This window comes from Zeus faber, assembly GCF_960531495.2.
Source record: "Zeus faber genome assembly, chromosome: 14".
Lineage (NCBI taxonomy): Eukaryota > Metazoa > Chordata > Actinopteri > Zeiformes > Zeidae > Zeus > Zeus faber.
The window spans coordinates 5,283,783-5,309,125 of NC_137200.1; the positions used below are offsets into that span (position 1 = coordinate 5,283,783).

Here is a 25,343-nt window from a genome sequence, read left to right on the forward strand (position 1 = left end):
TCAATCAGTCAATATTCTACTGTGATTGAAGGTTTATCTTTTTACAATTCAATAGTTAAATAAAGATGTGTTATTCATATCAGTTCATCATAACACGTAGGCCCCACCTACAGGGAAGAGCAGTTTATATATTGACTGCATCATTTTTGGATAATTCACTCATTGTAATCATTCATCTTATTAAATATATAACCATTATCACATGATATATATTATATATTTGGTACAGGGCAGAGGCAAGTGTTAGGAAGGAATAGGGTAGGTAAAGAACTTGAATATTCAATGAACTGTTATTGTAACAGCTTACTTGTTGAGTGAGGTAAAAGAACTTGACTTATTTTGACTAAAAGAAATACATGACTAAATAAAATCATACAAAATGTTTATGTTGAAATGAAGACGTCATAACATCAAACGTAAGACAGTTTAAGGACTTTTAAGACCTAATATTTGTAAAAATAAATAAATAAATAAAAATCGAATACAATTTTAGACATTTTAAGACTTAAGGACTTTGAGTTATTTTATACTTGTTTCATCACACTCAGCTATATTTCACAACCCAATTATGAGAGGTGTGAATTTCAGTCAGCGTCAGATTGCAGAAGTGAACCAATGGCACATTTACAATGACAGCCAGCTAGGACTGAGATAAGGTATAGTACACCCACCCACACCCATGTTTAATTTATTTATTTATTTATTTTTAAATCGCGTTTCCGTTTGCCAGCCACGCACAACCCCATGCCCACCCCCACCTTGTATTTTGACATTTTCCTCGCTATGCTAAATGTCAACAGGAAGGTCCTCCCTTTTCTCATGCTTTAAGGGCTGGCTGGCTTCAAGAACAGATTGTTTCTTATAAAAAAAAAAAAAGAACAATTGCTCTCTCTCTTCTCTCTCTGGAAGGCTGAATAAGTGGGCAGACACCAGAATACACCGTACCACCCCAGCCTCGTCAACATGCCTCTTGACTCTGAAAGATCAAATGGTAGAATCATTGCCTCTGTTGGATAGGGCAATAACTAAACTTTATGATCTTTGAGTTGTACTGTACTGTCATGCTGATAAGATATGACATAAGGCTGAGTTTAATTTGAAGACGAGTTTCGGTTTGATAGAATTTAAATCAGAAAAATACCTCAATGTGATTCCCCCAATAAGGCATGATTATTTTTGATAGTAAAATCTGATTTTCCACAAGAACTGTCAAACGTTACAGTCTAGGATAATGTTCTCATATCACACTCAGATGTGGAACGATTTAAAATGAGACAGTGAAATTGCTACACGATGGCAAAGAGCTATTTGCGTGACTACGTAGTGCTCCAATGTAGGGGAAATAACAGTTGTTAGAGGGTGTGTCAGCAACAGAGAGAGAAACTGAGGAACGGTAGAAGTCCACTGGACGCGTAGGCACTGCGTACGGGTGCAGCACACAGCGTGGTTTTACACCACCTCCATGGTTGAGATGTCCAGTAGGAAAATAACAACATGGGATTGCCGTGTCCCGTTTTATTACGGACTTCTCACAGAGTATTCTGTAGACTTCTCTCCCTCCTTCCACTCGCACCCAACGCTCTCCTCACTTCCCACACTCCTCTCCTTCCACCCTATCCGGGACACCTCCCCTCCAACCAGATGATATTATGCACATTATAACAACCCACCAATGAACTTGAACACCCGCCCTACAGTCATACACACACAGAAACAACATGTTTGTTCTTTTTATTTAAAATAGGTCTGGATCAATTAGAAAATCCGACAGCAGCACTAGGTCTCTGATACAATGTAGACTCATAAAACACGTACAGTATGTTGATTGCCCTCCTTACAAAAACATTTCTATATAGTTTTATTTCGTGTTTCTATGGAAAACAAAACAGACCTCTAGCGCAATCATAGAGAAATGCCGTGTGGAGCTGACATGGCCGGTGGAGCCGCAGCAGTGCATTAACATGGATTTAATAGGAAGCGCGCACTTCACATCTGCACACACCACGGTTACCTTCAAGGGTCAGGAATTCCAGCTATGACCAATATAACGGCAACTATCTGCGGGACTGAGAAATGACTCTGCTTGCATGACTGCATGTAGGTATAGATTTATGGATAGTTCAATCCGGTCATGTCTTTTTAGTGGCATCTGTGATGGGTTGGAGTGGAAAATGACTGAGCACTTTTCCTGAAGCACTATGAGTACAATTCTGAGTTATGAGATATTCCGGGTACATGTCTTTCTTGAATTTCCCCCGAGGGATATAATAAGATTGTATTCATTTTAGGCTAATGTCTGAGATAGTTTTAATTTATTTTTCCATAAAAACAATGGAAGAAGTTGGTACAAAAACAACGTAACCTTTAACGCAAACCCAATATGGACTGAAATTTTGGTTTAGCCATTACACCAAAATTAGGATCATGATAAGTACTTTTACTTTTGATATTTTCGTAAATTCACCACTTTTCCTAAAGCGGAATCTAAGAACTTTTACTTGTAGTACTTGTAAAGTACAGTACTATCTTCTGGGGATGCTATGATACACGATATGTTATCGAACCGTTCAGTACACCCCCTACGGTTCAATACTCACACCTGAACCGTGGTAATACGGTATCACGGTAGAAGTCCACCAGATGCGTTGGCACAGTGTACTGGCATGCACACTTCCTATAGAATCCATTGTTGGAGCTACACTTGCCACATCAGCCATGCAGGGTCCACAAGGCATTACTCTATTTTTGCAAGGTCTATTTTTTTTTATTAATAATTAATTAATTTGTTAATTTATTTAAACATCTATTTATCTCTTTATTTAGGTACACACAAGTTCATAACATTTTGTATTCTATCTGAGTGGTGTATATGGAATAATAACTGAATCTTTAACTTAAAACACATTTTCAGCCTTTAAATTTGCTGAAAATGCCTTGTTGGCCATCCGTGTAAACTTTGATGAAACTGCTCGTAATTTGGGAATTACTTGTGAGACGTGCCAAAAACTCTGTGGCAAGCAACACTTTACGAGTACACACAAGTTCATCACAATATTTATACTATCTGAGTAGGTATCTGGGATAAATGACAGAATTTTTTACCCAAAACACCTTTTCTGCCTTTGTAGTATGCATTGTTGGCCATCTGTGCACACTTTGATGAGAATGGGCGTAATTCGGGAAATACTTTTTAAATGTGCTTAAAACTGTGTGGCAAACAATACTTTGCCAACATGCACGATTTCATAACAGTAGATTTATTTAAAAAAAATTAAATTTTTGATAAAATAAAAAAATTTAACTGGGTGCGGCTACGCAAACCTTTTTAATGGAAACACGAGATAAAACTACATAGTTGTTTTTGAGTGTAATCAATCAAGGTGTCCAGTAGGAAAATAACCTGCTGGGATGGCCGTGTCCCGAAGAGAAAGTGTTCCCAGTACGCACAGTTTTGTTTCATACCTTTCCATACGCACTTGTTCCATTGCATAAACAGACAAACAACAAAATACCTATATCTAAAATAAAAACACTGTTTTGGCGTCGCTAGCACACGCATCGTCGGTACCGTCGGAGAGGAAGACAGGTTCACAAATTTGCGTCCCGATCGCTCCCTCTCCGCGCCCCCCCTCGGGATGGTGCCCTATGCAGCCACCTACATCGCCTATAGGAAGAGCCAGCCCTGTTAGTCATTTATGGCAGACTACCATGAAAATTTTTTTTTTTTTAAATTAAATACAAAGATACCAAATCCGCACTGTTATATTGGCCCCAAAACCATCTTCTACTGGTTATATTTGAGTGACAGCTCCGTTTGTGCCATTGTAACAATCTCAGTAGTGGAAATGTCACAACTATGCAAATATTTTGCTTGAATGACAAATTCCTTTATCCTTTTATCACCTTATGGTCCAACAGAGCACATACTAATAAAATAGGTTTTTAAAATAATTATGAGAAGAAAAGGGACCCCCTATATTTATTGCTGAAAGATCACTGCGTAAAAATATAGATAGCCTACACACTTCCCTCTTCACACTTCCCTCTTAAGTCTGAATCTTTAGAAACAATAAAAAAATGCCTTTTTGTTTTAATCTAACTCATTCACACAGGCAGGCATGAACACACTCACACTCTAGTGTTCTCGGGTTAGTAAAAAAAAAAATATATATATATATATATATATATATATATATATATATATATATATATATATATAAACTATCTTTAGGTTTTACACTGCTTTGTAATTCTTGTGATATTCAATGTCAAGGCCTAATGTGATTCATAGGGTCGCCATTATTTTTCTTGGCCAGATCGACTTTGGCAATTATAGAGTGAGGTTGAAAGCACACACTGACTCAATGAGAGAGTAGGGAGAGGCATAAAATAACTCCAGACTAGAAGACCCAAGTGAAATTGATTACATTCTTGCACTAACCTCAGGGTCAAGATGAGGTCATCGGTGATTCACTTTGTCACAAGTAAGCCTCTCATTTCTTTTAGCAGAGTTGACTTTTCTTGTTGAGGCCGAATTTGCACATGAGAGTAGGTTCTCCACAACAAATATAAATACACTGGTCCCAAAGAGGCCAAGCTGTACCCTCTTCTGTGCGTGAGTCTTTCTCGGTAGGGTCAAGTGTTGACTTTACTCCCCATTGCCCCCCAGACCACTGTGGTTTGGCGCCACGACAGGAAAGCATACCTTCAGACATAAAGTCCTCATTCAAACAGCAGTTAAGATGCCAGTGGTAATGTAGTTTTGGACACATTTTACATAGATTACTAGACTACTCCTGACCAAATATTGTACCAAACGACAAAAGGTAAAGAATGTGGATATGCATCCACGTAATTACAATATTAAAAAAGGCATCACTTCTGCAGCTTCAGTTCAATATTAGTACTTCTACTTTCTTGTACAATATACACTCACCCGGTGCCCGCTTTGTCACTGTTCTCAAACATAACTTGACAAAAAGTATCTATTGCTATAGAAATAGGACAGAGATTGAACGGTCAATCCCTAACATTTTGTTTATGTTCCTTTTCTGCCTGCCTTGTACAATAGCTGAATTTGTAACACAGGTAGAAAAGACATTTATGAGTGAGCACCATGAGACAAATGCCACTCTGTAAGATCAGGAACTCACCCAGAGTTTGTTGTCATGGTAGAATGCATCCAGCAGCTTTACGATGTAGCGATGGTCACACTTGGCCAGGATGTCGATCTCCACCATGTACTCTTCCAGTTCCTCCTCGGATTTGGTTTCAATCACTTTGGCTGCGGCCAAGACATCCGTCTCTTTGTTCCTCGCCTAAAAAGAAACAGAATCAAGAGTAAAACAACATTTTTTTTTTTTTTTATATTAGTCTCTGCTGATCCGTAAATGAAAGGACGGCAGTGTTTCAAAAAATGTTGAAGTAATCAGGGAGGGGAGAGTTAAATGGAAGGACTGGCTTCTGTCACCGTAGTTTGGAAAGTATGGAATATCCAAAATAAGGTTCTTTAAAACAAAAAGCTGTGCTCTTGTCATCCCACAGGTCGTCCACAGGACAGAGTTGTTGCAAACACTTCTTGGTGATTAAAGAATAAATAAAAAGTGGCATTGCAGGTTGAGAACTTGAACTCCACTTGCAGACTAACTCTGTCCTAGATGCAATTGCATACAAATACTCTGTGTTGTATGCCCAGCATGCTGACAGCACAGGTTAAAAAAACAAGATAAAAAATAAAAACAATTTAAAAAAGGGAATATCACAAACAACTTGGAAAGACTGTATCTCACCACTGATGGGCATAGTATCATGTTTTACATGAGTTATGTCTTACTACAAAAATAAAATATAATATTATAAAATTTAATTGTAGTCAATGCTGTATTATACTCAAAACAGTTAGTATATTGCTTGCTGTAAGAAAAAATAGAAAATAACAATAAAATGTAAATTTATAAAATAACATTTATTCATAATGCAGATACATTTAATAAATTAAGGCAGGAATAACACTATATCCGGACATACAGGTGAATTAAAACTCTGCATATCCAATTTTCAACTTCATTGATATTAACCATTTCAGTATGCTGTCCTGCTGTTTAAAATCAACCTGCCAGCTGACACACAGTAAATGTGGATGGAGAGACAGAAAAAAACAACACATTTTTACCTTTATAATTGAGATTCAATGAAAATTAAACAAGAGCAGCAGGTGCTGAACCTGATTTAAAAGCCCTGATCTGGTAAATTCTTGCATTGCCCTAAAGAGCAGTCACTTGTCGTCACAGGCCAAATGTCTGTCAGCGTCTGCGCCAGACTCTCATGGCCCAGTTCAAAAGTAAATGGAGCTCGAAAGAAGAACAAACTGAGGGCTGCAATTAAAATGTTGACTAACCACCATTTAGATGCACAACAGGAAGGGAAACTCCACACCCTCAGCGACCAACTGGGGAGAAGGAGGAACCGCAAAACACAAGAAGTGTTTCACAAACTTCAAAGCAACATGTCTCAACTTCATCGGGGTGACCCAATATGTACTAAACATTCTTTAAATAAAACACAGTTACAAAGTGCCTCCCTTGTGTCATGGCCAACCTTGTTGTGAGAAGGTTGACTGAAGGGGTAATGTGGGTAAATGTGACATGACTCTAAGGCCGCAAACCCATACATATGTGGTCAGCGTCATAATTATATGCGCAATGGACCACAGCCAGGGTACGTCTTAAAAGATCAAATCATACGGGACGTCCAAAAGCTCAAGGGATCAGAGGAGGCGCAAAAGACAAGGCAACGGACGTACAATTTACATGCTAATATGTTTCATGTCTCTGTAAGAATGACTATAGACATAGGGAACTTGTCTGAAGATATTTTAGCAAGGCTGTCTTTGAGGATGTTTTTTTGAGGATTCTAGAGCTAGAGTGTAAGACGGTATATGGTATGTGCTTAGGAAGACTGTGTGTCAAGTGTGAGAATTTGTGCGCATCTGTGAGAAGAAATTTATAAAAGAAGACAGACATTTTGTGTGTATGTGTCTGTGTGTGTGTCCTCAAAGTGATATGTAGATTCCAGACAGCCCAGTGGGGGCTGATGGTTGAATGAATTATGAGGCCTGAGGGAAAACATCTGAATAAACAAACACACTATAACCTAGGTACACTGTGTGCACACATTTAGTTGCATGCAGGTGTGTACATCTGGCAGGCTGTGTAGACATACACATCTATCAGAGCTTCACACAGAGGGTCAGAAAGATCTAACTGCTCCAGTATCCAAAGAGAAGTCTACTAACATCCAGACACTTCAAAAGCCTCAACATTAAGGCATGTTCACTACTACAACTAGTCTTCTCTCCGAATTAGACTTTAAGCAAAATATGTAGCGTTGGGTTCCCAGTCCAATGAGATCTCAAATGCCAATCCTGCAGAGGTATGTTCTATATGACGCATGCTGATTATGGTGCTTGTGGTCACGCAGGTAACATGTTTCCAGGGATTGAACACATTTTAATCGCTAAAGCGTCAGGTTTGAGTCTCTGATCTGGTGATTTACAATGGGTAAACAGGTATGGATGTAGTGTGACCCATCTGACTGTCACTTTACCATAGGACCAGGTGATAAATTATTTGAAGATATGGCAATATTGTGAGCTGTGTCAGAATTGTGCATTCTAAATAGTTTCATTGTAACTACGATGGCCTACTAAAACAAAATGAGGAAATTGAGACCTTAACCAATGTGAACGCAGTAGGGAACTCAGTTGTCAAAACAGTAATGCACTAACACAAAGAAATATAATATAACCCTACATTTCAGGTTGACACAACTTACGTTGATAATGCAAAGTTAGTGTGAACTGAAACTCACGGACACCTGTTGGTCCATCTTTCAGGTGCTTGGCTACAGGTTTGATGTTGGGGTGTCATAATTCTCCAAATCCACGAATTGATTTGGCTTTCGATTTAAACTTGTATTGTTTTTTCCATTACTGACAGCTATGCCATTGTTAGACTATCGAGCCTTGATTTGTAAAGAAAAACACTTCTCAATAACTAACTTATTTTAACAATAACAATTATAAATATGAATAAGAGACAGGAGAATTATTTTAACACCTTAACAGTTAAGAGCTTTATCAAAACTAGACTTACGAATAATAAACAATAAGCTACTTATCACACTACTTTAAGTTACTCACCAAAATAAGTGCGTAAAAACAGATGCTATTTTTGCCAGAGGGGAACGTTGGTAATAAAAGGCAAATTACTACCTGTGTCTTGTGTTCTACATTTACCAAAATGCGATCGGCTCTGTCATCAACTCTCACGTTTGTGTGTCTGCGCGTCCGCCATATTGGAGCAGTCGAGATCCGCTGGTACCAGATATTCCTCTATAATCCATCTTGAATTGCGCACACGTTATGCACGGTTCTGCAGCTCCAATCAGAGCAATCTTTTCTCTGAACAACGCAAATAAAAACTCAAGATGTATTTAATTTACACCATTTCCTGCTGCTGTGAAGCAGATCGCTCCGGTAAAAATTATTATCACGCCTGCATCCTCGCGGCCAGGTGGCAAATGCCCCGCAACCCAGCACAGTCCGCTAGCAAGCAGTTGGGAACCTCTGCACTAGAGGACATTCCATCGGTGCTGGTCTGGTTAACTTCCTACTTTCATTGCCACATCTGTGGAATTACTGGACATTCTGGTCAAAGGCGCACTCTCCCTTGTACACATAGTGAAACGCTCATGTGTCTACACCGATGCGGACATCGAACATCGTTAGCGGGAAAATTTCTCTTTAATATGCATTCACTGCGCAACAAACTGGATGAACTTATACTAAACTTTATTGTTCATCACATGTAAATGTATTCACTGATGTAAGCCAAAACATTTATAACAATTATTCATAAGCAGCCCTAGTGGATCCCTTCACGGAGCTGACCGCAGCTCACCCAACTCCAAACCAAACTTCATAAAAGTCAGTTCAGAGCTGGGCAGGCCACAGTTCACCTGCGGTTTGTTTACCGGCGGATCTTCACCGCCCCAATTTAACGACAATGTTTGACAATATTACCCACAAAAATACGGGGAGAATCGCAAACATGCTTGTGATTTCTACGTTCGAAATCGAACGCTCATTTCGATTGATTTTCAATTTTGAATTGGAATCGTGACACCCCTAGTTTGATGCATTTCTTATTTTGCGAACCATGATTGGCTTTTTGGAGCACCATTAACCCTTGATCTTGAGCCTTGAAACCAAAGTGCTTTGACACGTGACGTTGGCTGCTTTTATTTTCATTAAATCCTCTATTTTTGTGGAGGCTTCAATGCAGCAGCATTGTGTGCATAGTGTTCGTCTTCACATTTTCCCTTAATCTGGTATGCTTTATATTGTTGTTGGTTGGCATTGGTCATCGCAGTCAGTCAAACATAATAATAAATAATTGATTATTATAATAATAAAAAGTTGTCACTTCACCATGTTAATACTCAACTCGGTGTCAAGTGACTTATCAGCTGAGTCTGAGTCCATTAAGTATCAACTTAATATTTCACTTAGCATCAACTAGTTTGCACATTGGAGACTCCCAAATGATTGGGTGTTTTGTATTTGCTCTGCCAAATTCTCACTCTGAACGTAACCATACTAAACCCATACCTACATGTAACCATTTTTCGAACCTAATGCCTAAACTTAGCCATCTCTGACTGCATGCCTAAAGTTAATAATTTCTAACATCATACATAACCATAGCCTGGTCCATCAATATACCTTAATCATATTTTAACCTAACATCACTCCTTTAACTGTGATGTAGCCCAGGCGAAAGGCCCAAAAGTCTCATTAACATGGACTAATTTATAAAACCAATATGAACTTTGACTCAATTATAACTCACTAACCCTGCATAGAGAGTTTATACTGACACGAACATTAACATTGGACTATCCTAATTATTATCCTTAGTCAACGTCAGTATAACCCATGACTTTTATGACCTCTGATCCACAAGATCACTCAGAGGATCATATGGTTCCCAGTAGCTTTGTTAAAAGTGAGTGAAAGCAATTTGTCAGCAATCGGGCTGATTCAGCTCTTTCACTTCTTCAACACTTAACAGATGTCAAGAAATGTGCATTACACATACAATAATGATGTTACATCACTTTTTTGCCATCCGTTCTCATGAGTGCATGTCAAGTCACACTGTCAAGCACTGATTTTAGGCTGTATGAACCAGAATGACCTGAATATGACACATATTCCCCCAAATAAAAACAAAATCTCATATTCACTCTTTTTGATATTTGATCAACAGTAGCCATTCCTAGTTAACAACATCCACTAGTTTTATGAGATTGCACACAGAGGTGTGAATGAAAGACAACTGCGGGTCTGCCCCCTGTGTCATGCAGACGCAAACCAGTTTTCCACTGCAGCGTAACTTAACGTTCCAACAGTCGACCCCATGACCAATGGTTCACAAGGACATGGCGATGCTTTTGTGCGTAGACACACACACACAAACAGGCCCCTCATCATCTCTGTGGGAACAAGACTGAGGAATGCACTTCTGGGTTTCAGCATGACTGTGATTGTGGGTATTGTATTGTTGGATGACTGCGCCAATAGATAGAACTGAGCTTCCTCACATTGTGTGTGTGTGTGTGTGTGTGTGTGTGTGTGTGTGTGTGTGTGTTCATGCCATGTAGATGACTTACCGTCAGCATCGGAGATGACACTGAAAGACTCAATGTATCAATCATGGCAACTCCCTCAAAGATTTCATAACTTAAATTCACGGGTGTGCATGAGTTTACCTTTGTGCAAGTATTCACACACAATGGAAACTAATTAAAGAAATAATTGCAGGAGGAGACATTGACCACATTAAACATCACCGCTAGCGACCCAATTACCTACACCACAGAGAGAAACGTGTCATCAACCAAACACTTACAGCAGGGCAAAGTCAGTCACAGCAATCACCCGAGTACATGTGGAGCTAAAGGTTTGTGTAGGGGTGTATGCCCAAAATGTAGTGATAAAGAAAACTATGTGTACACACTTATCCACGCAAGTTTCCCTTTGATAAATCACAATCAACTTATAATTTGCTCAATACTGACTCTATATTAATATCACTACAGATTGATGCCAAAGATCGAAAATTTCTTGATTTTTCCTTTGAGGTTGGTCATTGCAATTTATTTTGCTGGAGTTTATTAGAATTGATTATTGGTACATGACATTCAATCTTATATATCAAATATTGCTGTTATTTGTTCTCATTCGCCTTTGCTTTAGATTATTTTCTTCCGTTTTTATTAGCCTTCAATGTATCCTCCCCCAAATGTAAATAAAATGAACTGTCTGACATTTGTCAGTCAACAAAGTGCAAAGCTGTAGAAGAATCATTCATCGACATCCCCACATACATGTACAAACACATGTGCTTGTACACGAGGAAACTCAGTATCTTGCGCACTTGTACAAATAGTTGCACTGAATCCCAATATTCAGTAGTAGCTAAACCTTTCAGAAATATTTTGTTTGAGTGGAGTCTTAGAGGACCTCACATAAATGGGTGGGAAGAGACTCTTGGGGGTTAATGACCTCCAGAATGACTTAATTGAAACTCCAGTGCTGAGGTAGCATTTGTGCGGCCTGTAAAGAATGTTCTAGTCTGGAATGCACACAAACACACTCACACCTACCAACACAGGTAGACAAACCAACACCCATACACAGTGTTCACTGAGTGATGGACAAGCCACCCAGTGTGTGTGTGTGTGTGTGGTTGTTTAGGAGACCTTTGCTCGGCCGTAAACCTGCATAGCACCATGTTTCTGTGAGCAGGAATGTGGTTCTCAGAATGCTCCATAATGACACCAGCGGGCAAAACCTGACCTCTGCAGCACATGCCTGTGGAAGAGCTTATCTGTTACTCAGTTGATTTACTTCAGACCTCATTCAAGATACAGTATCCTTCGCCAGTCATTCTATTGTTTGTTATAAACCCTGTAGATAGATATCTGATGCACATGAATAATATGAGACACTTTATTTACAGGAAACCTTTTTATCCTCTTTACTCTGATGACTAAAAATGTACTTACCAGTCTTTGGGAAAACCTCATCCTTTAGCGTGTTTTTTTAAGGTTTTGGTTTTTTTTTGCAATAGTTGTCTAACCCAGGTAAAACATTCATTAATTGTTGCAGTATTTACGATAAGCATTTGTAAAATGGTATATTTTACCTGCATAAAACCTTTAATCTAAGAGATGTGTGATCTGCTGTTGCACATCCTTGATAAAAATATATTTTTAATGGAATTGCTCAGACTTAGATTCTTTGATTTCTGATGACTCTGTAATATAAAGAACAGCCTATCTGATATTGCATAGGGAGGAGACTATCATGAATACATGACGTGAGAGTTGTTGAGTTTATTTTATTTGCTTGTTTTAAAAACTGCCCCTGTTGCTAATTTCTCACAGATCAAACTTCTTACTCAGAAAATCTGACCCAAGACCACCAGCAGGTTCTTGTGAACGTCCTCACTTACCAACACATGCATCTATCGTCCAAGTCACGGAAAATCTTCGGAAAATGGCATACTATTACCTGATGTTTTACCCCATGGGAGAAAACCAGGTTGTTGCTACAACTGGAACCAGGATTCTCATAATGACTGATTTTAAATATCCTCAAGGTTTCCAGACTTTAATTTCCTGACTACAATTAAGGATTGAGGGTTGAGGATCAGTGCTTTTTGTATCCTATTCTTTCGGCACATTAATATTCACCAAACTATATTTATACCTACACTCAGCATTCAAAGCAACCATACTGGCACTTAGTCCCTGCCACAGCTATTTATTCATATGCATACAGAACATTTTGTATATTCTTCACATTACTTCTGTGTGAGTGACTGATTGTACAACAATACACCACCTCATACCAAGACAAATTCCTCATACATGAGAATGTACCTGGCCATATATCCATATTCTGATTTGGATTAGATTAACATTATGCATGCTGGTAAACATGACAGTCGGCCATGTTAAATCATTCAATGCTGAGGATTATTTTTTTATAACCCGTTTAACAATATACCTATTGTAGGAAATGTAGAGGGATACTGTACTGTCCAACATGGGCTATCATGTATTGCAGAGGAACAGTGTTTTAAGATACAGTACATTCCCAAACATTTTATAACATTGGAATTAACATCCCACGCTTTCTCAGAAGCCACAATATTCCCTTTGAGTCATCGGCACATAGAGTACATGAATCACACCGAGAATATTTAAAAAAAAAAAAAAATTATCGTCATCTCAGAGTTAGAGAAAACCCACATAGTGACTGATACACAGACTATGATAAGATGCGTTGGGCAACTGTTTTTTTTTTTCTCCATACGTCAACGTGTTTGTATCCGTCTTTTCTGTGCACAACCTGCCTCATAGTCGGACCCCAGGCCTTGATCACAGAAAAATTCAACACAGATCACAGATTCGATTATATTATTACCATTGGCTAGCCTGACATTAATCAAATGAGTCTTGGTTTTTGGACATGCCATGCGGTACTGTATCTACCAAAATATCGCGGTATACAGTGTTTCACTGTATTAAGTTTCCCCCCTTGATTTTCTGTATGTTCAAATATTAAATAATTGATATTAAAAAAGAAAAGCACATGGTAAAGCCTGTGACACACTGCAGCATGGGAAGGCGCTTGTCGGGGCTCTTAACATATTTTTTACACTTGTTCCCATGCTTGCGCAAGTAACATAAAGCACCATGCCGTAAAATATTGGCGTAAAGCAGTTCTGCCGCTTATTTGCGAACGCAGCACTTGCAAGCATACCAAGATGCAGACAAAATGGGGAAATTACCCAATGGATGGATTACTGCAACATTTTGCTGTCTGCTACCACGCATAGGCAACATAAGGTGAGGGTCGATTAAGTTTACGTCTTAATTTTGCTACATAACTTTATACCGTGGGCACGGTATTACAGGGAAAGGCTTAAAGTTCAGAACCGTGGTTGCTTGATACTGCAGTATACATTAAAACTTTATACCATTGGATCCCTATTTTAGAGTTGATAATCTTTGTTTTGCATAAATTCCACAGGTCTGGAAAGGAAGTTGAAAATTGGCAGTCATTAGCCTCTTTCTAGATTCAACTGTAGATGTCATTTTCACCTAGAAAGCTGTCTTGTATTGCTTCATTACTTCAACCCAACCTTCAACACTTGCAGGGTACTTTAAAGAAGAAGTTTTTCAATTTTACCCCCAAAACATTCTATCTTACATAACCGACACTCTACAAAAAGCATGAAAGAGCTAAAACATGGGTGTGAAGCCTTCAACAGAGGAAATGTCAATCTTTGGACTACAAGTCAGGGCAACGTGTGCTCTCTCTTACGGATGTGAAACCTTCGATCTGTTGTGAAATGTCCCAGGTTGAAAACCACAAAGTATGATCAAGTTTCCGCAGTGAAGCAGAGAGAATTGCAAGATGCAACAATAAGCCTATGTAAAAAGAAAACTAATGAGACGACAGTGCCTTAATCTGTGAAAGCACTTAGCTCATGGACACACCCGCTGATTAAGTCCATCTGTCGTTCATACCCATGTCTGCACAACGTTTTAAAACAAAGTTTTGATTATTTAGTTATGAGCCGATAACTTATGAGACTTTTCCTGACTTCTGCCTACACAACACAAGTCATTTTGGAAAAGTGGATTCACACAAAAACTCTCTATTCAAAAGTATTTCCAAAAATAATTGGACATAACTATCTGAAAGACAAAGAAAGGTGTCTGGCTCGACTACAAATGTACTGTACGTGGGGATAAACTCTTGTACATTTAGCAATGTGCATCAAGCCCAGACTCAGAATCACCCCTGGCAATAGAAAAGACTGGGGAAATTTCTGTACAACACAGAGGTTTGTCCGAGGGTGAGAGGGACTCCCTGCTCGCTGGGTGCACCCACGCAGGAGGGATCTTATCACAAAGTGCCGACCCAGCTGCTCCATTAGATTAGAGAGAGAATCAGAGGAAGAGGGCGACAGAACCAGGACTCCTGCAGCTCTGACAACTGAATACCAAGAGGTGGTGAAAGTTAAGGCTGAACGATTTGGGAAAATAATCGACCAAACTTTTTTTAGACCAATATAGTGATTGGGATTTAGTATGGGATTTTTTTTTTTATTTGTAAGTTCCTTATCTTCTGTTTTATTCACTAAACACAAGCAATAAATCTTTCTATAGTACGACTAACACAAAAACGGATGTAGGCATGGCCTACGTGTTATGATGAATTGATATGAATAACATATCTTTATTTAATTATTGAATTGTAAAATAAAAAACCTTCAATCACAGTGAATATTAACTAATTGATTTTACTTCAAGCCTTGTTATTGTTAGAATCTGAAAATTAACATTCCAAAAATATGCATTGTTTCAGCAGAAATGTATTATTTGTTATAAAAATGTTTTGCGCATACATCCACATACACGGAGCACCACTCCGTGTGCTCGGTGACAGTTCTATATTCATTAAATTCTATTTAAAATGAATAAATAAATAAAATTTCAATAAAACAGACGCATTATTCTGGAAGAGGCTCCGTCCGGAATCCACTGGTGTTCTGACCTCTGCCTGCAGCACGGAGAGCGCACCGTGGCCTGGGCACCAGGTCTCACCGGGGGGCAGCGCAGAGGTTTAAAACACTCGCTATAGGGGGGAGGGGCACAGAGAAAGTGTCCCAATTACGCACGGTTTTGTTCTACACGCACTTGTTTCGTTCCATTAGGAGACGTAAAGTAAAATAAAAACACATTGTTCTGGTGCTCCGATCGCATCGGGAGACAAGTGCGCAGAATGCGCCCCGATCGCACCCCCCCCCCCCCCGGGATGCCGAGCTAGGCGGCCGCCTATCTCCCCTAAAGCATATCATACCATTTTTAAAAAGAAGAACACTTGAACACTTTGATTAATCGTTCAGCCTTAGTGAAAGTTCAAGGGGTATTTATTTTTGTTGCAATCTTTTCATGGAGTCAATGCTTCAATTACATTTGAATTCTTATACAGCAGTTTAAATTCTTGAATGAATCCCTGAATTATATATTCATTGGTATTCTGAGGAATGTAGATCTAAATGTAGTGCAGTGGTGCACTGTTATGAACTGGCCAACACAGGTGCTTTGTGGTAACTTGCAGCACTAACATTATACACTAATCAAACCCTCATGAGTCTATTCCACAAGTCGCTCCTCCATTTCAGAAGTCCACACTCGCCACCTTTTTTTGGCTTTGCATCATGCAATCGCAAAATCTCATTGGCTTTTGAAAATTGCCGTTGCAATTTGAGGCTTTGACGCACACCAAAGGATTTTGGAAAGACTAGCCCCGATAAAATCAAACCTGTTTGACTGAATGGGGACCTGGCCAGTTGGGATCATACAGAGACAGATCTCACACACACACACACACAGAGACAGATCACACACACACACACACACACACACACACACACACACACACACAAACATCCTGTCACTGACAGAAGGACGGGAAGTAAGATGCTGGAGATAAATGTGCCGCAGAGTGACACCAATAGAGGAAAACAAAAAAAAATTTTCATTTAATTTTTCCCCATTTTAAAAAGTTTAAATGTGTAAAAAAAAAAAAATGTTTATAGTAGTCGGCAACAAATAACTAGTGTAATGCTCTGTGTGTATGACTGTGGAGGAGGGGGGAGACGGGTTCAGTTTCATTGGTGGGTTTTTAAAATTTGCATAATGCAAATTGCATACTTTTTTTTTTCCTATGTTTCACGATAAACAATAAATAAAACAACTACAATAGTTAATTATTTTGTGTAGAACAGGTATAATCAGTATTTTTCACACATAAATAATAATAGTAAAATAACATAAAACCTCACAGTCAGACCAGTCTGTTTTTTTTCCCCAACTGGACACCTTGATTGATTGCGCCCTACAAAAACATTTCTTTGTAGTTTTATCTTACGTTTCTATGGAGAAGGCTGCGCCTTGCAGGTTTTCCTGAGATTTTATTTAAGATCTATTTGTTTTCGTTCGTTTCTTACTTGGATGAAACGAACATTTTAAACACAAAGAAGGTACTGTGCCGTTACGCCTTGGATAGGTACACTGGATTGCATAATGGAGAGGGAGCGATCTGCGGCCTGCTTCGTGTCCCTGTTCTCCGTGTCGCCAAACAAAACATTTAAGTGTGTTTTTATTTTAGATGCATTATTTCCTTCCATTTCTCAATTTAAGGAAACAAAAAGCCCCGTGGGTTGTCGTGCCACGTCACACATGTCTCACCTTTGCAATGGGACTTAATTTGGTATGTGGTATGGTTTTGTGTGAATACTTTACTGTAAACAATAAATCCTACACTTCTGTAACAGGAAGACTTTCTCAGACACTCTCTCAGGCTCCGCAGAGCCATCGATACCCACCCACCCCCCCACGTGTCTCTGGTGCTGGAGGCTATAATTGTCTCGCGGGCCGTAGTTTGCCCACGCCTGGTCTAAGGAGTCACAAAGCAAGGCTTCAACCCTCATCCACTACTCCTCTTCTTATCGAACATCAAGGACCCTGACAACTGCAAGGTGTGGCCCAGTCCTTCACTGTTGGAGGAAAGTAGATTAATGTACATAATCCTCACCACCAACATACTGCAAAACCAAGAGGCATGGACATCTGGACAAAAGCAGCTAAGCAGACAGCAAAGGCAAGTGGCGTATTTAAAATTCAAGTTATTTGTTGTTCCTTGGGGAAAGGCTCCTTTCGGTCATAATTTCTCATGCCATTATGTTTTCACTTGTATTGTTTGGTTGGTGTTTTATTTTCCCCTTAATGTAGTCAAGGGATTTCTTTAATATGTTGTCTCAATTACCTGCTTTGTACATCAGCGAGCAAAGCTTCAAGTCAGATAAAGGTCACATTATTTTTTTTTTCCCCCCATTTAATGCAAGGCCATGTTTTTAGCCCATCAAGAGTTTATATGACAAACACAAAATATTGGCAATTAGAAAGTTTGTAGGCTACAATAACTAGGTAGGGTGGTTAAAAAATTTAATAAATTAAATAAATAAATAAATAAATAAATAAATAAATAAATAAATAAATAAAGAGGTGAAGACACCACAGTCCAAACGGCCAAAACTCAAAAGAGAAAACCTGAAGTTATGGTGTGGTTTCAAAGCTAGTCCTTCGGGGTTCTTTGAATGGCCGTAGTATGTGGCCATTTCACAAGCACCAGACAACTTCCAAAGAAAATAAAATGCCTAGGAAGAAGGGCTCCATTGAAAAGGCCACTTGTTCTGTCCACCGACTGTACTAAGGCATCACTTCTTCCACTGAGGCCCCTGGTCCAGAGTCAAAGACACTCACTGTACTCTGCAAGAAACCACCTCTGCCGTAACCCACAGAGCCTCCTCTGCTCTGACCAACCAGTTAGGAGATCCAGGTTAAATACGGCCTCCATCAACAAAATGCTATGAAGAGGGCCGATAAAATACTGATAAAAAGAAATCGACCTTGACTGGTGGGAAACGTTTTACAAAACAAGACATCGGCAATGAGGACATGATGCGGTGAGAGTGGATTCCTACTGTTGTCTTGAAACAGGTGCAGACATTCTGCCTCCAAAGCCAAGCAGGGTGGGGCAATGCTTTGGCTCTGGAGTTGGAGAGCTCAACTGGTTCTGGTGAACTCTGCCCCCCATGGTCCAGCTATTCGCTTAACACCAGCGTGTATCCAACTAGTGCACCATGGACATTTTTCAAATGACACAAAAAATAAATTAAATAAACTAAAAAAATGAAAAAAATAAATAAAATCCATCAATTCCAACCGGTATACGAGCACTGTGTTCATTAGAACAAGCTATTAACAACAACAACAACAAGCAGAGTTGTGAATGTTGGTTAAGTTTTTTTGGTAAATATGATAGTGGTGTACCGGGGAATTATTTAACCATTCCGGGTCTGGAAACACTGCAATACACCCAGTCCCACGGGTCAAACACAGTGGATTTACCTTCAATCACATGATAATGACGAAATGCCGAGAAGTCGGCGACGCTTCTTCTCACAAGGAGACAGCAATCGCGAAGGACAAGCGCCGTAACTTGCCATTTGGAACTTGGCGGCAGCAGGTGTTCGGAGGACCCCTGCTCCGTCACCGTCGCCATGCCGTGTTTTCGGTACCCACCTTGTAAACTTTGCCAAACGCTCCGTCTCCCAGTTCCCCGACGATCTCCCACAGGTCGTGCGGGTCGATGTCCCGGTGCACGTGCGCGTACTGTTTGACTTTCTTCTTAATGTCAAGGGAGGGGAGGCGGAGGATCTTACTAAACCTGGAAAAAGCCATAGTCCCCGTTGAAACCGAAAAAAAACAACAATATGTGTATATTTTTTTAAACTACGTTATTAAAATTTTTTTAAAAGGTATAGATAGATAGATACGCGCACGCTCTACTCGTACGCAGCCAAACCCCACGCGCGGAGAAAAGATCCTTAGTCCTTAAAAAGAAGAAACCGAACAAAACCCCCCCCAAAAAAAAAAAAGAACCCGGTTCAGGCCAAACAGCCCACGCCGTCCGCGCCGACGCCACACATGTCGAAACGATCGTCGCTCCGCGTCCAGCAGCTCGTCGCACCTGCCGCCGGAGCCCCGCGCCACACTGCGCCCCGCTCGCTCGCTCGCTGCCTTGGCAACTTGTTTGCGCCCTGCTCCCGGGAAGCCCCGCCCCTATGAGGGGAGCACCGCGCCCACTTGCCGACGAGACCCCTGGGAGGTGTAGTCTCGTCTGCCCGGTAACGCGGGTCCGTCTGGTACAGGATGGGCGTTAAAAGAACTACGGGACCGTGTCCACGTTCGGTGGAGGGCGTCGTTTGATCGCCCAGCGGCCACGCGGCCTTGATCGACGATAATAACACGTAGTTTAAGCTTTCAATGAAAGGAAAAAGTTGGAAAGAAAAAAAAAAATCGATGCAAAAAATAAGATAATTATCGATAAAATAATCAAATGAAGAAAGATATGAATAATCACTCTCATCATAATCATCATCAGTTTATTCGGCCAAGGACATTTTCATATACAGGGATTCTTTTCTGGAGATGGATTGGTACAAAGGCTTCGGTCTAAAACGTACATACAGGTACTCCTCACCTAACGACCGCGCATCGTTCCGAGGACTAGGTCGTTAAGCGAATTGGTCGATAAGCAAGCCGTGTTATTACAGGGCTAGGGCGAACGCTAGTGTAGTGAATACTGACAAACTGCGGGAACGAGAATGAGACTGAGAACGGTGATGAGATGAGATGTATACAGTGTGTATAGTATATATAGTATACATAGTGTACTGTATATAGTGTATATAGAATATATATAGTGTATATAGTATATAATGCGTGATGCAGTACAGACAGGTCAGAGAGCTGGTAAACAGCTAAACAGTTAAACAGGTAAGTCGTTAAGTGAGGAGTACCTGTATATACACTGTATACAGTCTGCTGTATGCAACATATCCATGTTAATCAAATAAGGTGATGTGGATAGTTATTAACTAATTCCTTTACGTGATCCGTAAATCCTTTACGTCAATGTGTTCAACTGCTCAATCTTCGACGTCTTCTTGACACGGCCCTTTAAAGCCTTTGTTTCCTCTTTTTCTATTGGACGGTGTTACTGGCACGCGACATAGCGTATAGAAGCTCTACACCGCCATCTAGCGGCACCACTGTATTACGGTCAATATTATTTCAATACTGTCCCCTTTCTAACCAATATATGCCAACATTATTTAATTTGCAATAATAATGTAAAGGTAATTTCCAAAAAGAGTCGGCTATGATGGCGGTGACAGTGACTGGGTGTTAAGGAAAACTTCAGCTCGTCCCTGGTGAGAATGATGCAAACAAGACAAGCTCATACAAGTCCGCACAACTCTGCAGGGTGTTCTGCTCGCCACACGCAAACCCCCATCTAGTTAGAAGTGTGTGTGTGTGTGTGTGTGTGTGTGTGTGTGTGTGTGTGTGTGTGTGTGTGTGTGTGTGTGTGTGTGTGTGTGTGTGTGTGTGTGTGTGTGCGTGCGTGCGTGCGTGCGTGCGTGCGTGCGTGTGTGTGTGTGTGAGTTACTCAGTTGCACAGCTAAAATGGAATTTAAAAAAGCCAGGTATATATATATATATATATATATATATTATAATATAATATATATATATATTATAATATAATATATATATATATTATAATATAATATATATAGTGCTCGTTGATGGTATTCTTTTATCCATCCCTCTATGTGTATTAGACTCTCTCCCTGCACTTTCCACGTTTCGCCATAAGATGGCGAAGCTAAACTCCAAATGTCACTAATAAAGTACTGTATGCCAACTCCAGTATATCTGCCATAAATACCTATGATATTACCCTTTTAGAATGTTTCATAGCAGTTATTTACTCAAGTAATAAATAAAGTCATGAATATACTGAATAGGCAGTGGAATGGAACAATGCCACTTTCTGAATCCGATTGTGAATGCCAAACGTTAAGCATAGCCCATACCAAGTAAGTACTGATCTGACTGAACAGGATAGACTTAGACATCAGGCTGAGTTTTGAGTCATCAGATTATAATGCTTTGATTCCCCTGTGTCCCTTTGTGTAAAACAAGGAAAGAACATCTTCAAGACTGCACAATTACCACAATTGACAATATTTTTACCACACAGGCTTCAAGGTACAACCAATAAAATGCAGATAATTCTCATTACATTGATTTAATATAGAACGAACACATTTAAAAGCAAAAGAACAAAAAACACCAAAGCAAATTTCCTCACTTTCCATAGAAATTGCAATAAACTTACATTTTCTGCAGTATGCACAGGTATTTCAGGGATTATTTTGGGGTTATCTGACAAAATAGATAGTTTTATCTGTATATATATATATATTGTCTCTCTCACAGAGAATAATGACGTTCCAGTGCAGCATAGTTGTCGGTTGTTAACACCAGGTCCTACAAACCAAAAGAGATGTGAGGTGTGTGTGTGTGTGTGTGTGTGTGTGTGTGTGTGTGTGTGTGTGTGTGTGTGTGTGTGTGTGTGTGTGTGTGTGTGTGTGTGTGTGTGTGTGTGTGTGTGTGTGTGTGTGTGTGTGTGGTAGTAGTAGACGTCTGGATGAACATACATGTGCCCAGGATAAGAAGAGCTCCATAAAGACATCAACATTAATAAAATGTATTTGGAGAAACATAAAATATATCACTCATAATGTAAATTGGAGGAAAACTATTTTGTTGAAGTGGTTGGTGCGATTTTATTTGATTTGGGAATTTCATTTCAGATTTGATGAATGAAGAAATGAGAGCAAATTAGCAAGGATGATGTGAGAACAGCATTAAAGAAGATGAAGAGTGGAAAGGCAGTTGGCCCAGATAACATACCTGGGGAAGCATGGAAATGTTGAGGTGAGATGGCAGTTGCGTTCCTAACAAGACTGTTTAACACCATCCTGGAAAGGGAGAGGATGCCGGAGGAGTGGAGAAGAAGTGTACTGGTACCCATCTTCAAGAATAAGAGAGACGTACAGAGCTGTAGTAATTACATGGGAAAAAGTTGATCAGCCACAGCTTGAAGCTATGGGAAAGGGTAGGTGGCTAGGTTAAGAGGAGAGGTGGGGATCAGCGAGCAGCAGTATGGATTCATACCAGGAAAGAGTACTACAGATGCAATGTTTGCTTTAAGAATGCTGATGGAAAAGTACAGGGAAGGCCAGAGGGAGTTGCACTGCGTCTTCGTGGATTTAGAGAAAGCCTATGATAGGGTGCCGAGAGAGGAAGTGTGGTATTACATGAGGAAGTCAGGGGTGGCAGAGAAGTACGTAAGAGTGGTACAGGATATGGATGAGGGCAGTCAGACAGTAATAAGGTGTGCAGTAGGCGTGACGAAGGTATTCAAAGTGGAGGTGGGATTGCATCAAGGATCAGCTCTGAGCCCTTTCTTGTTTGCAGTGGTGATGGACAGGTTAACTGATTAAATCAGGCAGGAGTCTCCGTGGACTATGATGTTCGTGGATGACATTGTGATCTGTAGCGAGAGAAGGGAGCAGGTTGAGGAGAACCTGGAGAAGTGGAGGCTTGCATTAGAGAGAAGAGGAATGTAAGTCAGCAGGAGTAAGACAGAATACATGTGCCTGAATGGGAGGGAGAGCGGCGAAAAGCTGAGAATGCAAGAGGTGGAGGTGGAGAAGGCGGATAGTTCAAGTACTTGGGGTCGACTATCCAAAGCAGCGGAGAGTGCAGGAGAGAGGTGAAGAAGAGAGTACAGGCAGGGTGGAGTGGGTGGAGAAGAGTGTCCGGAGTGATCTGTGACAGAAGGGTTCAAGCAAGAGAACAGCATCTAAGTCTCTGACAGATAATTTCTAAGAGCATCCTAAGATGGGTTTTACTAACATCTCAGCCTTGGAAATGTGGCAGAGATAGATAGATAGATAGATAGATAGATAGATAGATAGATAGACTGATAGATAGATTCTTATCTGTTTTTGTGTCGTGTTTATGGATTCACATCCGTTCTTAGGCAGTGAGCATCACAGTACAATACCAGTTCTCCTGCTCGTGTCGTTTCCAGTCCAGAACCTCATCTCTCCGCTCCCGAACACTTCTCCGGAGCTCCAGGTACCTGCCGATCCTTCCTCACGCTCTGCTCGTTAACTTTTGAACTTCAACACCTTATATATACCTACACGTCACGATTGGCTTATTTACCAACAGGTCACGATTGTCTTTCATGGTCACACAGCTCATGGGACTGACTTGGGACTGGGCTACTGCCGAGTGGGAGAAGCAGTCGGACCTCTGCTCTTTGGTGATAGCCTTCTCTGATGGTAACCGGAGGGTTTGCGACCAGGCTACATCTGGCCGTGAGGCTGCTCGTGGACTTCTTAACCTTTTGGAGTTTTGGACCCTCACAGCAGAGAGCGATTAAAATTCCTCATCGCTTGCCAACGCCCTTTACCACGGGCTTTCTGATGTCATAAAGGACAAGAGGGCGGCTCAGGAGCAACTGATCAGACAATGTGCCTGCCAAGTGATGGGGTGCCTGCGATTGTCGCGCCAAAACAGTGTGTTTTTATTTTACGTCTCCTTCTGGAAAGAAATATGTGGATATGGAATGGTATGGAACAGAACTGTGCGAAATGGGTACACTTCATCTGTGACTCTCTACCCAATCACCCTCTCTCCATGCATTATGCACAGAAAATAATCTTAGCAAGTCTACGAGTCGGGCCCCATGCCCCGTCCCCACACTGTTTTTAGTTGTTTTATTTGGAGGAACGGGGCACAGCTCTCCGTGTTGCTCTCCGCCAATTGTGGGGCTCGGAGAGCCGTGTGCAAGATTCACACATATAAAAATATATTTATGATTCCTCTTATTTATAATTCCTTATTGAAATGTTATCCCTGTGTATTTTGTAAGCTTCTATCTGTTTTATTCCGTTATTGTAATGCACACTGACGTAATGCACTTTTTATTTATGTTTCCGTGCGTCCCATGGGGAACAGATTCCATTCAACAATGGAGTTCATATTGCAACTCGGTATGATGTGAGGCAGTATGCCTGACGTCTGCTCTGTCTTGTGTCCCTAGTTCTCCTCCTCCAAATTCCCTGACCTCTCTGGGGTACCTCCTTCAGTACTTCATCGCTGAAGGAGGTGTTCAACAAAGCTCGGGCCACCTTCCACCTCATCGGCCCTACAACTGCAGTATTGAGCTTCTTCCTGGCATCGTGCCCCGAGAGGCGGACTATACTCCCTGTCCATCCCCGAGGTGGACAGGGAGTACTCTCCCAGAAAGCTGCCGTTGACCAAAAACTTCACACCTGTGCCTTCTTCTCTAGGAAGTTATCCCCTGCAGAGCGCAATTATGACAATGGGAACCGGGAGCTGTTGGCAGTCAAGATGGGGTTGGAGGAGTGGGGGCACTGGTTGGAGGGAGCAGAGCAACTGTTAATTGTCTTGACTGACCACAAGAACCTCGAATACATCTGGTCAGTCAGAGTCTCAGACAGGCCAGGTGGGTGCTGTTTTTTAACCGATTTGAATTTCCTTTTTTCCTACCGCCGGGGATCAAAGAAAACAAACTCTGACGCCCTTTCACGCATCTACCAAGCTGAGCGTCATCCTTCACAGCCAGAGGAGATTCTGCCCTGATCCTGCATAGTTGGTGTGTTTACCTGCGAGGTGGA

At 40.6% G+C, this 25,343-nt stretch overlaps 1 protein-coding gene across 1 annotated transcript in view; it reads right to left on the minus strand.

Moving 5' to 3' along the window:
- stk10 (serine/threonine kinase 10) overlaps positions 1-19,745 on the minus strand; it is a 59,189-nt gene extending 39,444 nt beyond the window's left edge. The window contains exons 1-2 of the mRNA XM_080013873.1: positions 19,297-19,745; positions 5,154-5,318 (exon numbers count right to left, since the gene is read on the minus strand). Coding sequence (XP_079869999.1) covers positions 5,154-5,318; positions 19,297-19,455 — 324 coding nt within the window. The 5' untranslated portion in view covers positions 19,456-19,745. The remainder of the gene's footprint in view (positions 1-5,153; positions 5,319-19,296) is intronic.
- Positions 19,746-25,343: the final 5,598 nt, after the last annotated feature.